The sequence below is a fragment of the Archocentrus centrarchus genome, unplaced genomic scaffold (assembly GCF_007364275.1).
Source record: "Archocentrus centrarchus isolate MPI-CPG fArcCen1 unplaced genomic scaffold, fArcCen1 scaffold_24_ctg1, whole genome shotgun sequence".
In the NCBI taxonomy this organism is placed as follows: Eukaryota; Metazoa; Chordata; class Actinopteri; order Cichliformes; family Cichlidae; genus Archocentrus; species Archocentrus centrarchus.
The window spans coordinates 951,873-965,507 of NW_022060254.1; the positions used below are offsets into that span (position 1 = coordinate 951,873).

General features: G+C 40.6%; 1 protein-coding gene across 2 annotated transcripts in view; it reads right to left on the reverse strand.

The window, feature by feature from the left end:
* Positions 1 to 13,635, reverse strand: part of peli3 (pellino E3 ubiquitin protein ligase family member 3) — a 48,074-nt gene that overhangs the window by 17,124 nt on the left and 17,315 nt on the right. Inside the window, exon 2 of one of the 2 annotated variants that reach the window (XM_030723271.1) lies at positions 5,869 to 6,066. In XM_030723271.1, coding sequence (XP_030579131.1) covers positions 5,869 to 6,041 — 173 coding nt within the window. In that variant the 5' untranslated portion in view covers positions 6,042 to 6,066. Of the gene's footprint in view, positions 1 to 5,868; positions 6,070 to 13,635 lie in introns of both variants that reach the window. The other variant, XM_030723270.1, reaches the window with a different exon arrangement.

The following is a 13,635-nucleotide window of genomic DNA, read 5'->3' on the forward strand; positions in this document are numbered from 1 at the left end:
TATCCTTGGGCAAGACACCGACGTGCTCCCGATGTGTTCATTGGAGTGTGACACCAATCCTTTTGATATGGTATGTATGAAATTCAGGTGACAAAGCAAGGAAGGCAGCTGCTAACTGGTTGTGCCACCCTTGGCACCAAGACCTGCAATCAAGTGTTTGCGATAACTGTTGTAAAAGCGATAATGTCTTCGGGATCATTGAGTCGTTTTGTGGCAAATGTGAGATGAGCCTTTGTGTTCACTTTGGTCAGCAGTGGCTTTTGCCTTGGAGCTCTGCCACTATTGCCCAGTCTCTCTCTTACTGTTGAATCACAAACACTGACCTTAACTGAGACAGGTGAGGCCTGCAGTTCTTTAAATGTTTTTCTGGGTTCATTTGTGAACTCCTGGATGAGTTTTTCTTCGTTTGTCAATAATGACTCTCACCATGATTTACTGGAGTCCCAAAGCCTTAAAAGCCTTAGATGTCAAAGACTTTATTTCTCATCTGTTCTTGAGATCATGGCATGATGTGGTGCTTTTTAAGATCTTTTAACCTAGTTTGTCAAACACGTTCTATTTAAGTGAATTCTTGCTCAGTGTGTTTTGCATCTGAAATTTTATTTGTCTACAAGATTTCTGAATTTCTGCAGGAATGAACACCAAAGGTAACTGATTTTGCTGTACCATCAACTGCAGCAATAACAGCGAAACTTCCATTGACCCCAGGATGGATCAGAAGTACAGACTCCATTGATTTCCAAATGACAAAGATAAATAAGTGCCCAATGCTGTGAGTCAGTGGGTCAGTGAGTGTGAATAGCGACAAGTTGATTTAATATGTCCAAATCCCCTGGCTTACATGTAGTCCACGAGCAAGCTTTCTCCTTTTTGGGGGACAGTACGATAGTATTGTGGTATTGTGACATGATTCGTTCTGTGGGATTCTGCCCATGACTGCTGGAGATGCTTCACCTCCGTGCTCAAGCTCTGGACAAGCATGAAAAGTATGTCAGCCTGTTCCTTAATGGGATGAAACTGAGTCCATCGCAGCTACAAGAAGCAGGATGTCATCTCTGGCTTTGAAGATCTGGGTCCTTTTGTGCAGAGTATGACGATTGCTGAAGCTGTTGTCCTGATGGTGCAAGGAGTTACCCTGTGTTGTAAGCAGGTGCTGGGGGATCTGAGATCCACAAGATTATCTGTGAAGCTGTCCATCTCCTGTCCTCTGCTGGACTAACTGTTTTTGCCATAGTGATGGACCAGCAGAGCTCCCAGTGGAAGTATGTGGACAGCCTGGGGGTGAGTCCTGATTCACCCTCTGCTTCCATCAGTGGCCAAAACTGTTACATCATCCCCAACCCTCCCCACCTCCTCAAAAACTTGATGAACCATTTCATGACGAAAGACATTCAGTTCACTCTGGATGGTGTGGCTCGGACGGCCAAATGGTCTCATTTACTCCATGTGTGGGCACTGGACAGCCAAAACACAACGCTCCTGCTCCCCAAGTGGACCTCAGAACATTACCACCCTTCCAAAGGAAAGAAGAAGGTTTTGCTTGCTGCACAAGTGTTCTCTCACTCGGTGGCTGCACCAATGAATTCTTGGTACATGGCTGAAGTCAGGGACATGGCTATCTTCCTGGAAACTGCTGATGCTATTTGGGACTTTGCTACTTCCAGTGCAGTCAGTTGTCATCCTCCCAAGCATGCAGTGACCAGGAGAAACTTTGTAGATGCAGTGGCAATATTCTCATCCTTTTCTGACTTTGTGGCATCCTGGAAATTTTCATCCAACTGAAAAACAGAGGATCTGCAGGAGTCTCTCTTTGCACGAGGGCTGGCACTTGTGTCTGAGTGGTTTCTGTTACCTGCGTGAGGAGCTGGTTTGGCAAAAGGTCATGTCCTTCCTGTGCCTTTGAAAGCTTTACACATTTATCCATTAGAGAACCTGCATTGCATCATTTGAGAATAGTTTTAATGATCATCCTACCCTGCATGGCTACTTGGTAGCCCTGAGATGACTGGCATCGGCAGCATCAACATCAGAGCTGCTGGATTCCATTTCACCCAGAGTAAACTGTGAAGCATCATCCTGGGAGATTGAAGAAAATCCCAAACTCATACTGTAGCATCATATGTCCCTGCTCCCGTTGCAACAAAAGCTCTTTCACAAGAAAACCTGGAGGGATCTAGTGCACCTGAGAGAGAGAACCCCACCTGGGAGGAGACCCTGTGCTCATCCATGAACAGTATGAAGACCCAAGCATGTACATAAATTGCTGGAGCTGTCATTCGGAAGAGTTTATCCAGTCCTCAGAGATACAAGCTGTGTGAGATGTGCATCACATCCCTCACCAGTAGAGATTCCCCACAGGCCCTGTTTACAGTCCTGAAAGAGTTTCAGCCTGGAGCTCTTCTTCATGTCACCCTTGGCAAGAACTTTGAAAGTGTCAGATTCAATTTGTCACCCCTCAACCTAGGACTGCCGCATTTTATCTGCATTCTTGAAATCCTGTGTTGTAGATCTCTTGCCATGTGGCATCCATGAGAACAAGCTCATTCATGTGTTTTTGACATTTTATGCAAACATTAAAATTTTCCACCATGTGAAGGGATTTAACAGGACAATTAAAAAGAAAAAAAAGCAAGCGGGGAGCAGAATTAAACAAGGACAAAAAACTCAACATGTAATTCACAATGTTATGATCCTCCCTTTATTTAAATTCACCATAGAGCAGAATAAATATGACCCGAAAGAATCATTTACGTTGTTGAGAGTGCGATCTCTCATGTGTGTATGCTTGCAATAATTATAAACACCAGCACTTGACAGCTCTGAACAGACAAACAAATATGGCGGACACTAGTTTTGGTCACCTCTGCTTTTTGTGAGGTCACAGTTGCTCAGGCTCCCTTAATCTCTTGTCTCTGGTCTGACCTCGGAAATATTTCTAATCTATGGACATATTGCCGTGGTTAGAAGACAATTTCAAGACTTCTGACAAGCCGGTTGAGAAACAGATGTTGATCAAAGATAACAGATAATGCCCAGGTTTCTAAAAATGTCTTTGGATCAGAGTTGTCAACTATGTTAGACATGATACGACCACCGGCTACTAGGTTGGCAGTGGCTCCTGGAAGTTGCTGGCTCTTGCTGGGTGACATCAATTGAAAAGAAGGTACTGCACCAAAAACCTCTTAGTGATTATATTGGTTGCTAGCAGATAGCCATGGCTGCAACAGGAAGTGGAGTAAGTCTGCCTTAAAAGCTAAATCTCAGTACTGTAGCCAGCATGTTTTCAAAAGCCCAACTTTTACATGGAAGGTGAAAGTTCTCAGTTTCCAGTTTGTGTTGTACTTCTCACAGTTTCACTACAGCTCAAAGTAGCTGGACAATGTTTGTAGACAAGACTGCCACTTCTATTGAAACTATGACCACAGAAATATGCCAGCGACCAAAGCAATTTGGTCATTAATAATACAAAGCAATAACAAAGAGGTTTTTGCCAACCGTTTGGGAAATACACGTTTTTCCAGAGGGTTGCTGACTGGAGCTTTAGCAATCATTTTCCCAGCAACTGCCATCAACCTCCACCAATCACTGGAACCCGGTCAGGCAATTCTAATTTTGCCTGACTGACAAATTTCCAGATGTGCAAATGCAAGTGGTCATTTTAAGTGGACAACTGGACTTTTAAGAGCACGCTAAAAAACCATAGCCACACTGAAAGTGTCACGGTCCCCGGGGGCTTGGACCCAGAGTTTTGAGTTTTGTGGGGTTACAGTATTTTGAGTTTATTTCCTTGTTGGAATTTTCTCTCTGGTTTCGCCATGTTTGTGTTCACAGTGTTACATGACAGAAAGAGGTTCAGAAGCACACAAGAAGATATCCTTGTCCTCAATGCCAAACTTGAATCAGATATGTTTTTTGATTGTTATGGGCCTGTTCCCTGAACTTTTGAAATCATTGCTTCTCCAGACATGCATCATCATCATCATCATGTGTTTTCTTGATTATCAATAAAACACATGGTGCATCAACATCTTTACAGCACCTGGACAGAAAAGATTCCCATGTCAGAATGCTGTTCATAGATTTCAGCTCACCATCATCCCTCAGCAACTTGTTCACAAACTGGACTGTCTGGCCTCAGCGCTTCACTATGCAAAAGGCTGCTGGACTTTCTCACTGGGAGACCACAGGCAGCAACACCTCAAGCACCATCTTGCTGAGCACAGGAGCCCCTCAGGGATATGTGCTCAGCCCCCTGCTTTCTACTTTGCTGACTCATGACTGCACTCCCATCCACAATACCAACCTCTTCATCAAGTTTGCGGCTGATACAATAGCTGTGGGTCTCACCAACAACAACGACAAGACCCAGTACAGGAGCGAGGTGAGCAGACTGGCCATATGGTGCAGAGACAAGAACCTATCCCTAAATGTGGGTAACACAAAGGAGATGGTCATTGATTTTAGAAGATCACACACCCAGCAGCCCCTCTAACTATCAATGGCTCTACAGTAGCGAGGGTGAGCAGCACCAAATTTTTGGGTGTGCACATCTCAGATGATCTCTCCTGGACCACCAACTTTACTGCGCTGGCCAACAACGCCTCTACTTCCTCTGCAAACTGAGGAGAATGAGAACTCCAGCATCCATCATGGTCACTTTTTACAGGGACATTGCTGAGAGCGTCCTAACCAGCTGCATTACTGTGTGGTTCGGAAGCTGCACAGCCTCCGAACGGAAGACCCTGCAGCGCATAGTGAAGGCTGCTAGAAAGATCATTGGTGCCCCACTCTGCTCCCTCCAAGACATATACAACACCCGCTCTTCCCACAGGGCAGCCAGCATTGTGGGCGACCCCACCCACCCCTCACGCAGCCTCTTCAGTCTCCTTGCATCAGGGAGGAGGTTCAGGAGCCTCCGGGCCTCCTCCACTAGACTGAGCAACAGCTTCTCCCACCAGGCTGAACTGAACTCTCTGCCCTCTGCTACCCAGGACACTAGATTGTAATCTGCTGCACAAACACGAACACACACACACACACACACACACACACACACACACACACACACACACACACACACACACACACACACACACACACACACAGACACTTTCAACATATCCTCCAGCACCAGCCACCTTACTTTATTACTCATTGTTACTTATTTTTATTTATTTTACAGCCAATGTGTTGCTGCTGTCAGTTACTATTACTGTGTAGAGTTACTGTGTATATAGTGTGCTACTGTGTATATATTGTGTACATTTTGAGTATATATTGTATATTTCCTATTTTATATTGAACACCTTCTTTGCACACTGTGGGTCGTGGGAAACGTAATTTTGGTTCTCCGCCTGTCTTGTACACTCGGCAGCAATTGACAGTAAAAGTTGAGCTGAGCTGAGTTGAGTTGGTTGCTTTGGTTTAGCAGAAACCTTCATGCTACTTTGAGCTATGCTGATCAGTTTAATGGATGTACTCATATCTAATGCTGTGTTCCATTTACCTCGGAAATCAGAGCTGGGAGTGACGTCATTCCGAAGTTGAGCATGTTCAGACAGAACCTAGTCATTGCTCTGTGTATGGCTGATGTAGAAAGTCAGGTATTCAACAGTGGAAGTACAGATTTAAAGTTTTATAGTTTTCCTAATGTTTATGTGCATTAATACCATCTTGGGTTGTTAACTTGAGGTTGGTGGGGCTGCTCTGACTTTCCGAGTTGAAAGTCCAACTTGATTGACCATTCCAGTTGATAACTGGGAACTTGGAAATTCGGAATTCCGACTTTAAACAGCACCATTATACCTAACCATAAGCAGATTTATGAAGACAGTGTACATTAGGAGAGACGTCACTTCAGTATCATACCCCAAGACGATGAGCTCGCCATACTTTACGGGATCCTTGTCCTCAGGAAAGACTCCGTCATGGGGTTGTGAGCTTGAGCCAAGAAGAGGCGAGGGCTGGCTCTTGTTGCAGGATGGGCGCAGCTCCAGAGATGGGGGGGGACACAGCGCCTCTGAGCTACCCTCCAAAACCATGCCCACCGGCCACAGCTGGGGCTCACTGCTGGGGAGAAGAGGTCAGAGGATCAGAGAAAGAAAGAGTCATATTTCTTATGGCAATGGCACTGGTAATTTAATTTATATAGCATATTTTATTACATGTAACCTCAGTGTGCTTAATAAAGAAGATAAAAACATTAAAAATGCTACTTGTGAAAAAGCTTTCTTTGAATGAGATAGGATAGGATACATTAAAAGATAAGACAGGATCCATTAAGAGGTAGTATACCATGTTTTTAATATGTGAAGGTATCACATACAATTGAGTGACAAATAAGAAAATATGAAAGCCTTGATCTCTACAGTGTTAACTCTGTTTTGCTGTGCATGGTAATGGTCTGATGAGGATGGAAATGATCTATAATAAGCTATAGCCTCTGGATGTCTGCTCAAAATAATTACTTTGTTTGGCCCAGCATGTTAGACAGTGGTCTTCATCACTGCCATCATGAATATCTCTGGAAAGAATGGTACTCAAGTAGCATTCCAGAAACTAAGAATGAAAGTGAAGTCACACTGAAACTGCTCTGGTGAGTTAAAACCTTACTGGGACACTATGTCACTTTTCCTATAATTTGTCAGCAGCCTATATGTGAGTTGGCAAACAATTTGATGCATGATTTGTAGGTCAACATGAGCACAGAAGCTGCAGCATGAAAGCATTCATAAATCTTCCTCCAGCTCTACAGCCTTCTCAGCACAGTGGTGCAGTGTTTGCCTCGCAGAAAGAAGATTTCTGGTTCAAATCTTCTGGATGGCAGTGGCCCTGTTTGAATGGAGTTTGCATGTTTTCCCTGTGTCTGTGTTTAGTCATCATAAGTATTTTATTACTATTGCACAATTTTATTTTATTAGATCACCATGATATATATATATATATATATATATATATATATATATATATATATATATATATATATATATATATATATATATATATATATATATATATATATATATATATATATATATATATATATAGTTTTTCATTTATGTCAAGTCTTTATAGTTATCTCATGTTAATTTTAAATTGTTACGCTTACGTTTAAACTTTTTTATGTTAGGTTTATTTGGTTACTTTATGTTAAAACAAATATATTTTTAATTAAATTGAATTAACTTTATTGTCCCACATGGGAAATTAACTTTATTGTCCCACATGGGAAATTTGTCCTGGATAAACACTGCTACAAAGCTACATTCACATAATAAAAATCGACCCACACAAAGCGAAATAAAATAAAATAAAATAGTTTCCCACATACACTCCAATAAACATTCATCTCCGGCAAATATTCAAATGCACGGCATCGTGGCTCCGGCCATTTTAAACTGCACTGAGTCCTTAATTAATAGTGCAATAGATATTGGGAGAAATAAGAGCTTGTAGTGGTTTGTTTTGCAGCTACTTGCTCGATAACGTCTCCCAGAAGATAACTCGTACTCTGGAAAAAGGATGGATCCTTAACAAATTTATGAGCCTGATGTGGAACAATTGTCTCATATTTTGATTGGAACAACTGGTACTCTGTTTCCTATGATTTTCATGACTATTTTTTACTAGTTTCCCGACACTCGATTTTGACTTTACTGTAAGCGAGCAAGACAAGGCTACCATCACATCGAATTCAATTTTATTTGTACAGTGCCAAATCACAACAGTCACCTCAAGGCGCTTTGTATTGTGGGTAAAGACCCTACAATAATACAGAGAAAACCCAACAGTAAAAATGACCCCCTATGAGCAGCACTTGGCGACAGTGGGAAGGAAAAACTCCCTTTTAACAGGAAGAAACCTCCAGCAGAACCAGGCTCAGGGAGGGGCAGTCATCTGCTGTGATCAGTTGGGGGTGAGGGGAGAGAGACAGGACAAAAGACATGCTGTGGAAGAGAGCCAGAGATTAATAATAACTAATGATTAAATGCAGAGTGAAGTATAAACAGAGTAAAAAGAGATGAATGAAAAAGAAGCCCCCAGCAGCCTAGGCCTATAGCAGCATAACTAAGGGATGGTTCAGGGTCACCTGATCCAGCCCTAACTATAAGCTTAATCATAAAGGAAAGTTTTAAGCCTAATCTTAAAAATAGAGAGTGTGTCTGTCTGTTTGTCAAAAGAGATAAAAACCATTTAATAATTAAGGGATTCATTTTGAAATTTAAAAGCTTCTGATCCAGCAGATGTGGACAAGCCGTATCAAATGCAGAACTAAAATCAGCAAACAGGCTTTTGGATCTTCTAAGTGCTTTCTAATTAAATGAGTGACACTTATCACAGTATCATCAGTGCTGCGCCCCTCCCTTTATGCAAACTGTAGTGGGTCTTTTGGAAAATAGGGCACCAAGCATCAGCGAATTCATCTGCACAGCATTTCAACAAAGAAGCAGACCTGCCATCACAACCCACAGATTTCATTTTAATAATTATTAACCCTATTATAAACCAATATGGAACTTATTTACAATATATGAATTAGTGTTATTGACATCAACCTAAACTTAATATAAAAAAAACTGATTAATTGATACCTCCTACAGCATTAATTCTAAACACTAAAAACAGTAAGGCAACAAGAACAACATGCTTCTTTAACCAAGTATCTGTATTTTTGTCAGTATTTCACATTACAAAACTGGACTTCAGTTTAACATAATAACCATGTGACAGACACCTCTGGAGTCCTTGAGGTTGTTTCAAAAAACAAAACAAAGCAGAAACAGAAACTGAATTTTTGTGATTTTAAGAGCTATTAGCAAAATAAGGCGCTGTGGCAACAGGAAGTAAAATTGTCTAATACCCAATGCAGGACTTGGCCCAATCAGATTCTTTACTGTTTTATTTGAAAGAATCTTCTTTCAAGCCCTGAGACAAACTAGATGGCAGCTGTAGTTCCTCAGAGGTATACTGAAACTCAGGAGAGTATCCAGAAGTACAAAGAGTTATCTGACTCCACGAGGCTGAAGGACAGTCCTGATGTCCTCTGGTTTGTAACCAGGATCTGTTTCATTTGGCTGTCATTTTAAATGTCATTTAGCTGGATGAGCTGAATCTCTCAGAGTCTAGGATACTCTGCATGTCAGCATCAACACTGGAGTCATCCAGCAAACGACCGCACACAGCAGTAGCTGAAGTGGAAGTGATCCCAGCACACTGTGGGGTTGAGCCGGTGTCCCTTCGTCCTGTACTTCATCCATGGCAGAGAGGTTCAGTAGTTTCCAAACTGCATTCACACTCCGAAGCTAGAAGTTTGTGTTAAGGCTGCACAGGCTTCCTGGGATCCAGGAAGTATACAGCCAACCTTTGAGAGCTAATGCCGCCCAGGATTTGTGTACACATCAGTGCATGTCTCAGTCTGTTTAGAAGAATGAAAAAGATTAGTCTTAAAAAGACTAATGCATATACATCATATTGCTTTAGCACAGCGATTTTCTTTTTTACTGTATTTTCATCTACACTTACAGAAGAGGGGGGAAAGAAAAATTATAAAAAAATGATACAGAGCATTTTTAAAGTAACAAAAAGTTGTATAAACATCTAAAGTAAACCCAGTTTGAACACTAACCAATACTAAAGAGCCTTTGCAATGACAAAGCAAAATGGAAACCAATTACTGCATTTCAATCAGATATCTGTAAAATATCACAATTATGCATCGGTTTTATTAAAGCCATTTCATTTTCACCGCAGAGAGGTATCGCATTCAGCACAATTCAGTCCTGTCAAAATAAATGAAGATCCAATCTGTTGCTGAAACATGAAACAAATGGTAATTTTTTTACACGAATGAGGGAAGCCTGAAGAAGGCTTTTGGGTAACACTCACCAAATACTGCTGAGCAGATCGATCAAAGCAGCCCTCAAAAGCAAAGACATAAATGCATTATTGCATATAGGCTATATTAGGCTTTAGAATATTATTTATAATTACAATTATTTACAATTTATACTTAAGTATAATTTTCTAGAAATATTTAGCCTGGAGCTAGCCATGAAAGGGCCAGGAGCTCAAAGCTCTCATTTCTTTTTCTGGGAGAGCAAACATGATACACAGCATCTGGATAACTGTTACAATGAATCTCCATCTAGGTGGCCCAAGTTACTGACTACAGCAGCTACATCACCTTGTCAGCAGGTACTTTTACAGTAACTATGGATATGTGCTGGTAATAATACCACTCCCACACTTCCAACAGAGCAGCCATATTAACAGTAAAGAGTCTTTAGTAGAAAAGTCTAAACCTAAAAGCAAACATCTTAAAAATATGGTTTTAGTTGAGAGTGAATTTCCTCATTTTGTGGCAGCAGAAATGTTTCAAGAAGCCAGCTGAATCCCCCACTCTGCATTAGGAGGTTTAATGGGGAAACGGCGTAATGGTACCACCGCCTACTACAAGACTCGGATGCTAATTTGTGAGTTTGTTAGCATACGCAGAAAAAATGCTAAAAACAAAAATATCTCAATCCAGATCATATTTGATTACTGTTGGTTTGATTATCACATCTGATAGCAGTTAATGTTAACTGGAGCCTTATGTTTGCCCTTCATGTTACTCGATAACCAGCCTACATACTGACCCAAAAAAGAAAGCAAAAAAACCAGTAAAAATTCTGATTTATGAACGGTCTACAATCTGTGTCACTGCTGTTTTAGTTTTAATTTTTTATTTCCCTTTAAAGTGTAGAACTCCAGACCTACAGTAAAGTTTCCAAAGGGGAGAAAAAAAAAGAAAATGCACTGTCCTCTTCCCCTTCAGAGCACCTTTCCAGGGGGCGGAGCTTCAGGAAATAACATCTCTGTCATTTCAGCATCCACCCGATCTAAGAGATCAAATATCCTTAAAGAATGTGACAAGTACAAGACTAAATTATGTTTAAATGAGAAATTTTAATTAGTCATCCTGGATATATAAAGTATATATCTGATTGCCTTTTTTTCATTGTGTGGTTAAATGGGGCTCGTAGTGTCGAGTGTTTGAGTGGTCAATAAGACTACAAAAGCAAATTGCCTAAACCATCGTGGGCTGGTGCCTATGATAAATATTGCTAACCTCGTTCTCAGATAACCGTCTCTCCCTATTTTTTCAATGGGGCTCAGGATCTTTCCCACAGACTCTTTGACATGCAGCCTGGAGGGGACAAGGATCAAACCAACAACCTTCTGATTAGTTGATGGCCTGCTCTACCTACTGAGCCACAGCGTCCCCATCCTGTCCCATCTCTCACATGCTAATTGTGAGGACATGCTCATCATCATCCAACATTATTATCACATTTGTATGGGTTTGTTAATTGGTTCTGATTCGCTCAATGTATGCTTTCAGCAATCAAGTTCACATTTCATCTGCACATTTTATTTAAGTTCTGTATCTTTACTGCAGATTTTCTCTGTGTGAAACAGACGGCGGTGGATGGAGCAGCTACAAAGTTCTCTTTGCTTCACGTTGTTGATCAGGTGGTTTGATGATGAGCTCCCGACAGTAAAGGTTTTAATGGTGATTACAAGAGCAAGCGCTGCTGTTTTGGATGCTAGAAAACATTTTCTTTCATCCACATGCTTAATGTTGTGATACTTTTTATTCACACGCGTGCTCCTTTATGCATTTCTGTTGCAGGTCTATTTTTAGTCACAAATATGGGTGAAACGCTCGGGCTTTACATGGTGACGCCTGAGTGCTGCAGAGTTTAAACACAGCATTGAAGCAAAAAAATTTGCACAAAGGATTTTTTTTAATAATCAAGTAATTCGAGTTACTCAGTGAATGGTTGCAGCCCTAATTCTAATCAAATAATCCTCGAGTTTTATGCCCAAATTTTTGTTTGCCAGATTTAAAGGAATTATCTCAAAGTAAGGTCTGGTTGAAAAACAACAGCAGTACATAACAGTGACACACAGTGATAGAAACAAGAACATTTAAAAGCATGTTCAGTACAGTCACTGAAATTGTATTAAATACAAACAAGTATGAAAGCACTCTCTCCTGGGCTCATCATCAGCCCAGTATATTCAGCTGCACCCAGATACAGGGTTTAAATTAGAGGTCTGTTTTTAAAAGAAAGACAAAAAAAGAAGGTAATCAAAAACTTATTATTTTGAAAATTACCTGAAATGAAACAATTAACAATTACTTCCTGAGATATTGTGCTGATGCACTTATGTCCCCTGAGCAGAGGACTAAGTAACCAATCTAAAAAAAAAAAAATCTGTGCATAATTACAGACTATAAATGTGGAAAAACAATTTAATGGCCAGACCTTCTTAAGCCTCAGGTTGTGTTTATTGCTAATAATTGATACTCAAACACTGAGTTAAATAGGACTCAACGCTCACGTCCTCGAACCCGAGCAGGTATGCAAGCTACTGTGTACTGACACACAGACCTCCATTGTTGTTTTCAGCATTTAAAATACTGAGTCAGCTAACCATACTAGTACCTATAGTACTACATTTATTCTTTCCTCAATTTTATTTATGCATCATGTGCTCATGATCATATTCTTACATTGTAAATATGATGCAACAGCAGTGCTAGCTCCTTTGTATCAAAGTTAAATACATCCAAAAAACTTACAATACAAATATAAGTTGTAAATTTCAAAAACTTACAGACAAATTTAGCAAACAAAGTTACACACAACTATTTATAAACTATAATAATAAAACTCTAAAATGCAGGCCGTGCCTCAGGCATTTTTTTGTACAATTATTTACAGAACAATGAGGTGTCACAATAAGATTCCACACAAATTATTTGTGTTGCTACAAAAAAAAACTGTTAACAGTTTACAGAGACAGCGTTTACATTTGAGTCTGTCTTTGGTGGCTTTTTGTCAGCATCTGCCTCATCCACGACTACACAACACACCAACTACACACTCCAAACATGCTAAATGTCACAAATCTCTCAAATTTCAAAATTCACCATCTATATCGCTGTCTGTCTATATCGCCACCAACTGTCACCTGTCCCTCAACCACCGAATGCCACGCATTGCCATATAATTTTTTTGATTGGTTGGTCTTCTTCCACTGAGCACAACCTGCTAGTGAATATTCTGTTTTTACTGTTTCTTCCTGCATCAAACATGACGACAACATACCGGAAAAAGCATGGCTTAAATTACTGATCATAACTCTGGCTACACTTGGCCTATCAACAATTTAAAAACTGGAGCGCAGTTTGAAGTCCGCACTTTGAACACAAGTTGAAACATTGTATCCATTTTTTTTTTTTAAAGGAGGCTTTTATGAATAATTTGAATAATTAAACTAAAAGAGACGGACAAGCTGCCATCACCACTAAAAGAAGAAAAACACAACAGAACCAGGAAGTTGGTCAAAACAAAGCTTAAGTGACTAAAAAAAAAAAAAAAACCTTAAGTCCCCCCCCTCCCTTCCACTGAATAGGAGCATGTACACACACAGCTGACCAGCTGCAAAGCAAAGGCTCTCTGGCACTGAAGCTCCCCTCTACCTTAAGTACTCTGGCCTACTCGCTGAGTAGAAAGGGTGGCACCCAAGGCAGGAGAGAGCAAGGCACAGTCACTGGGGGGGAATTACATGCATGTTATGCTA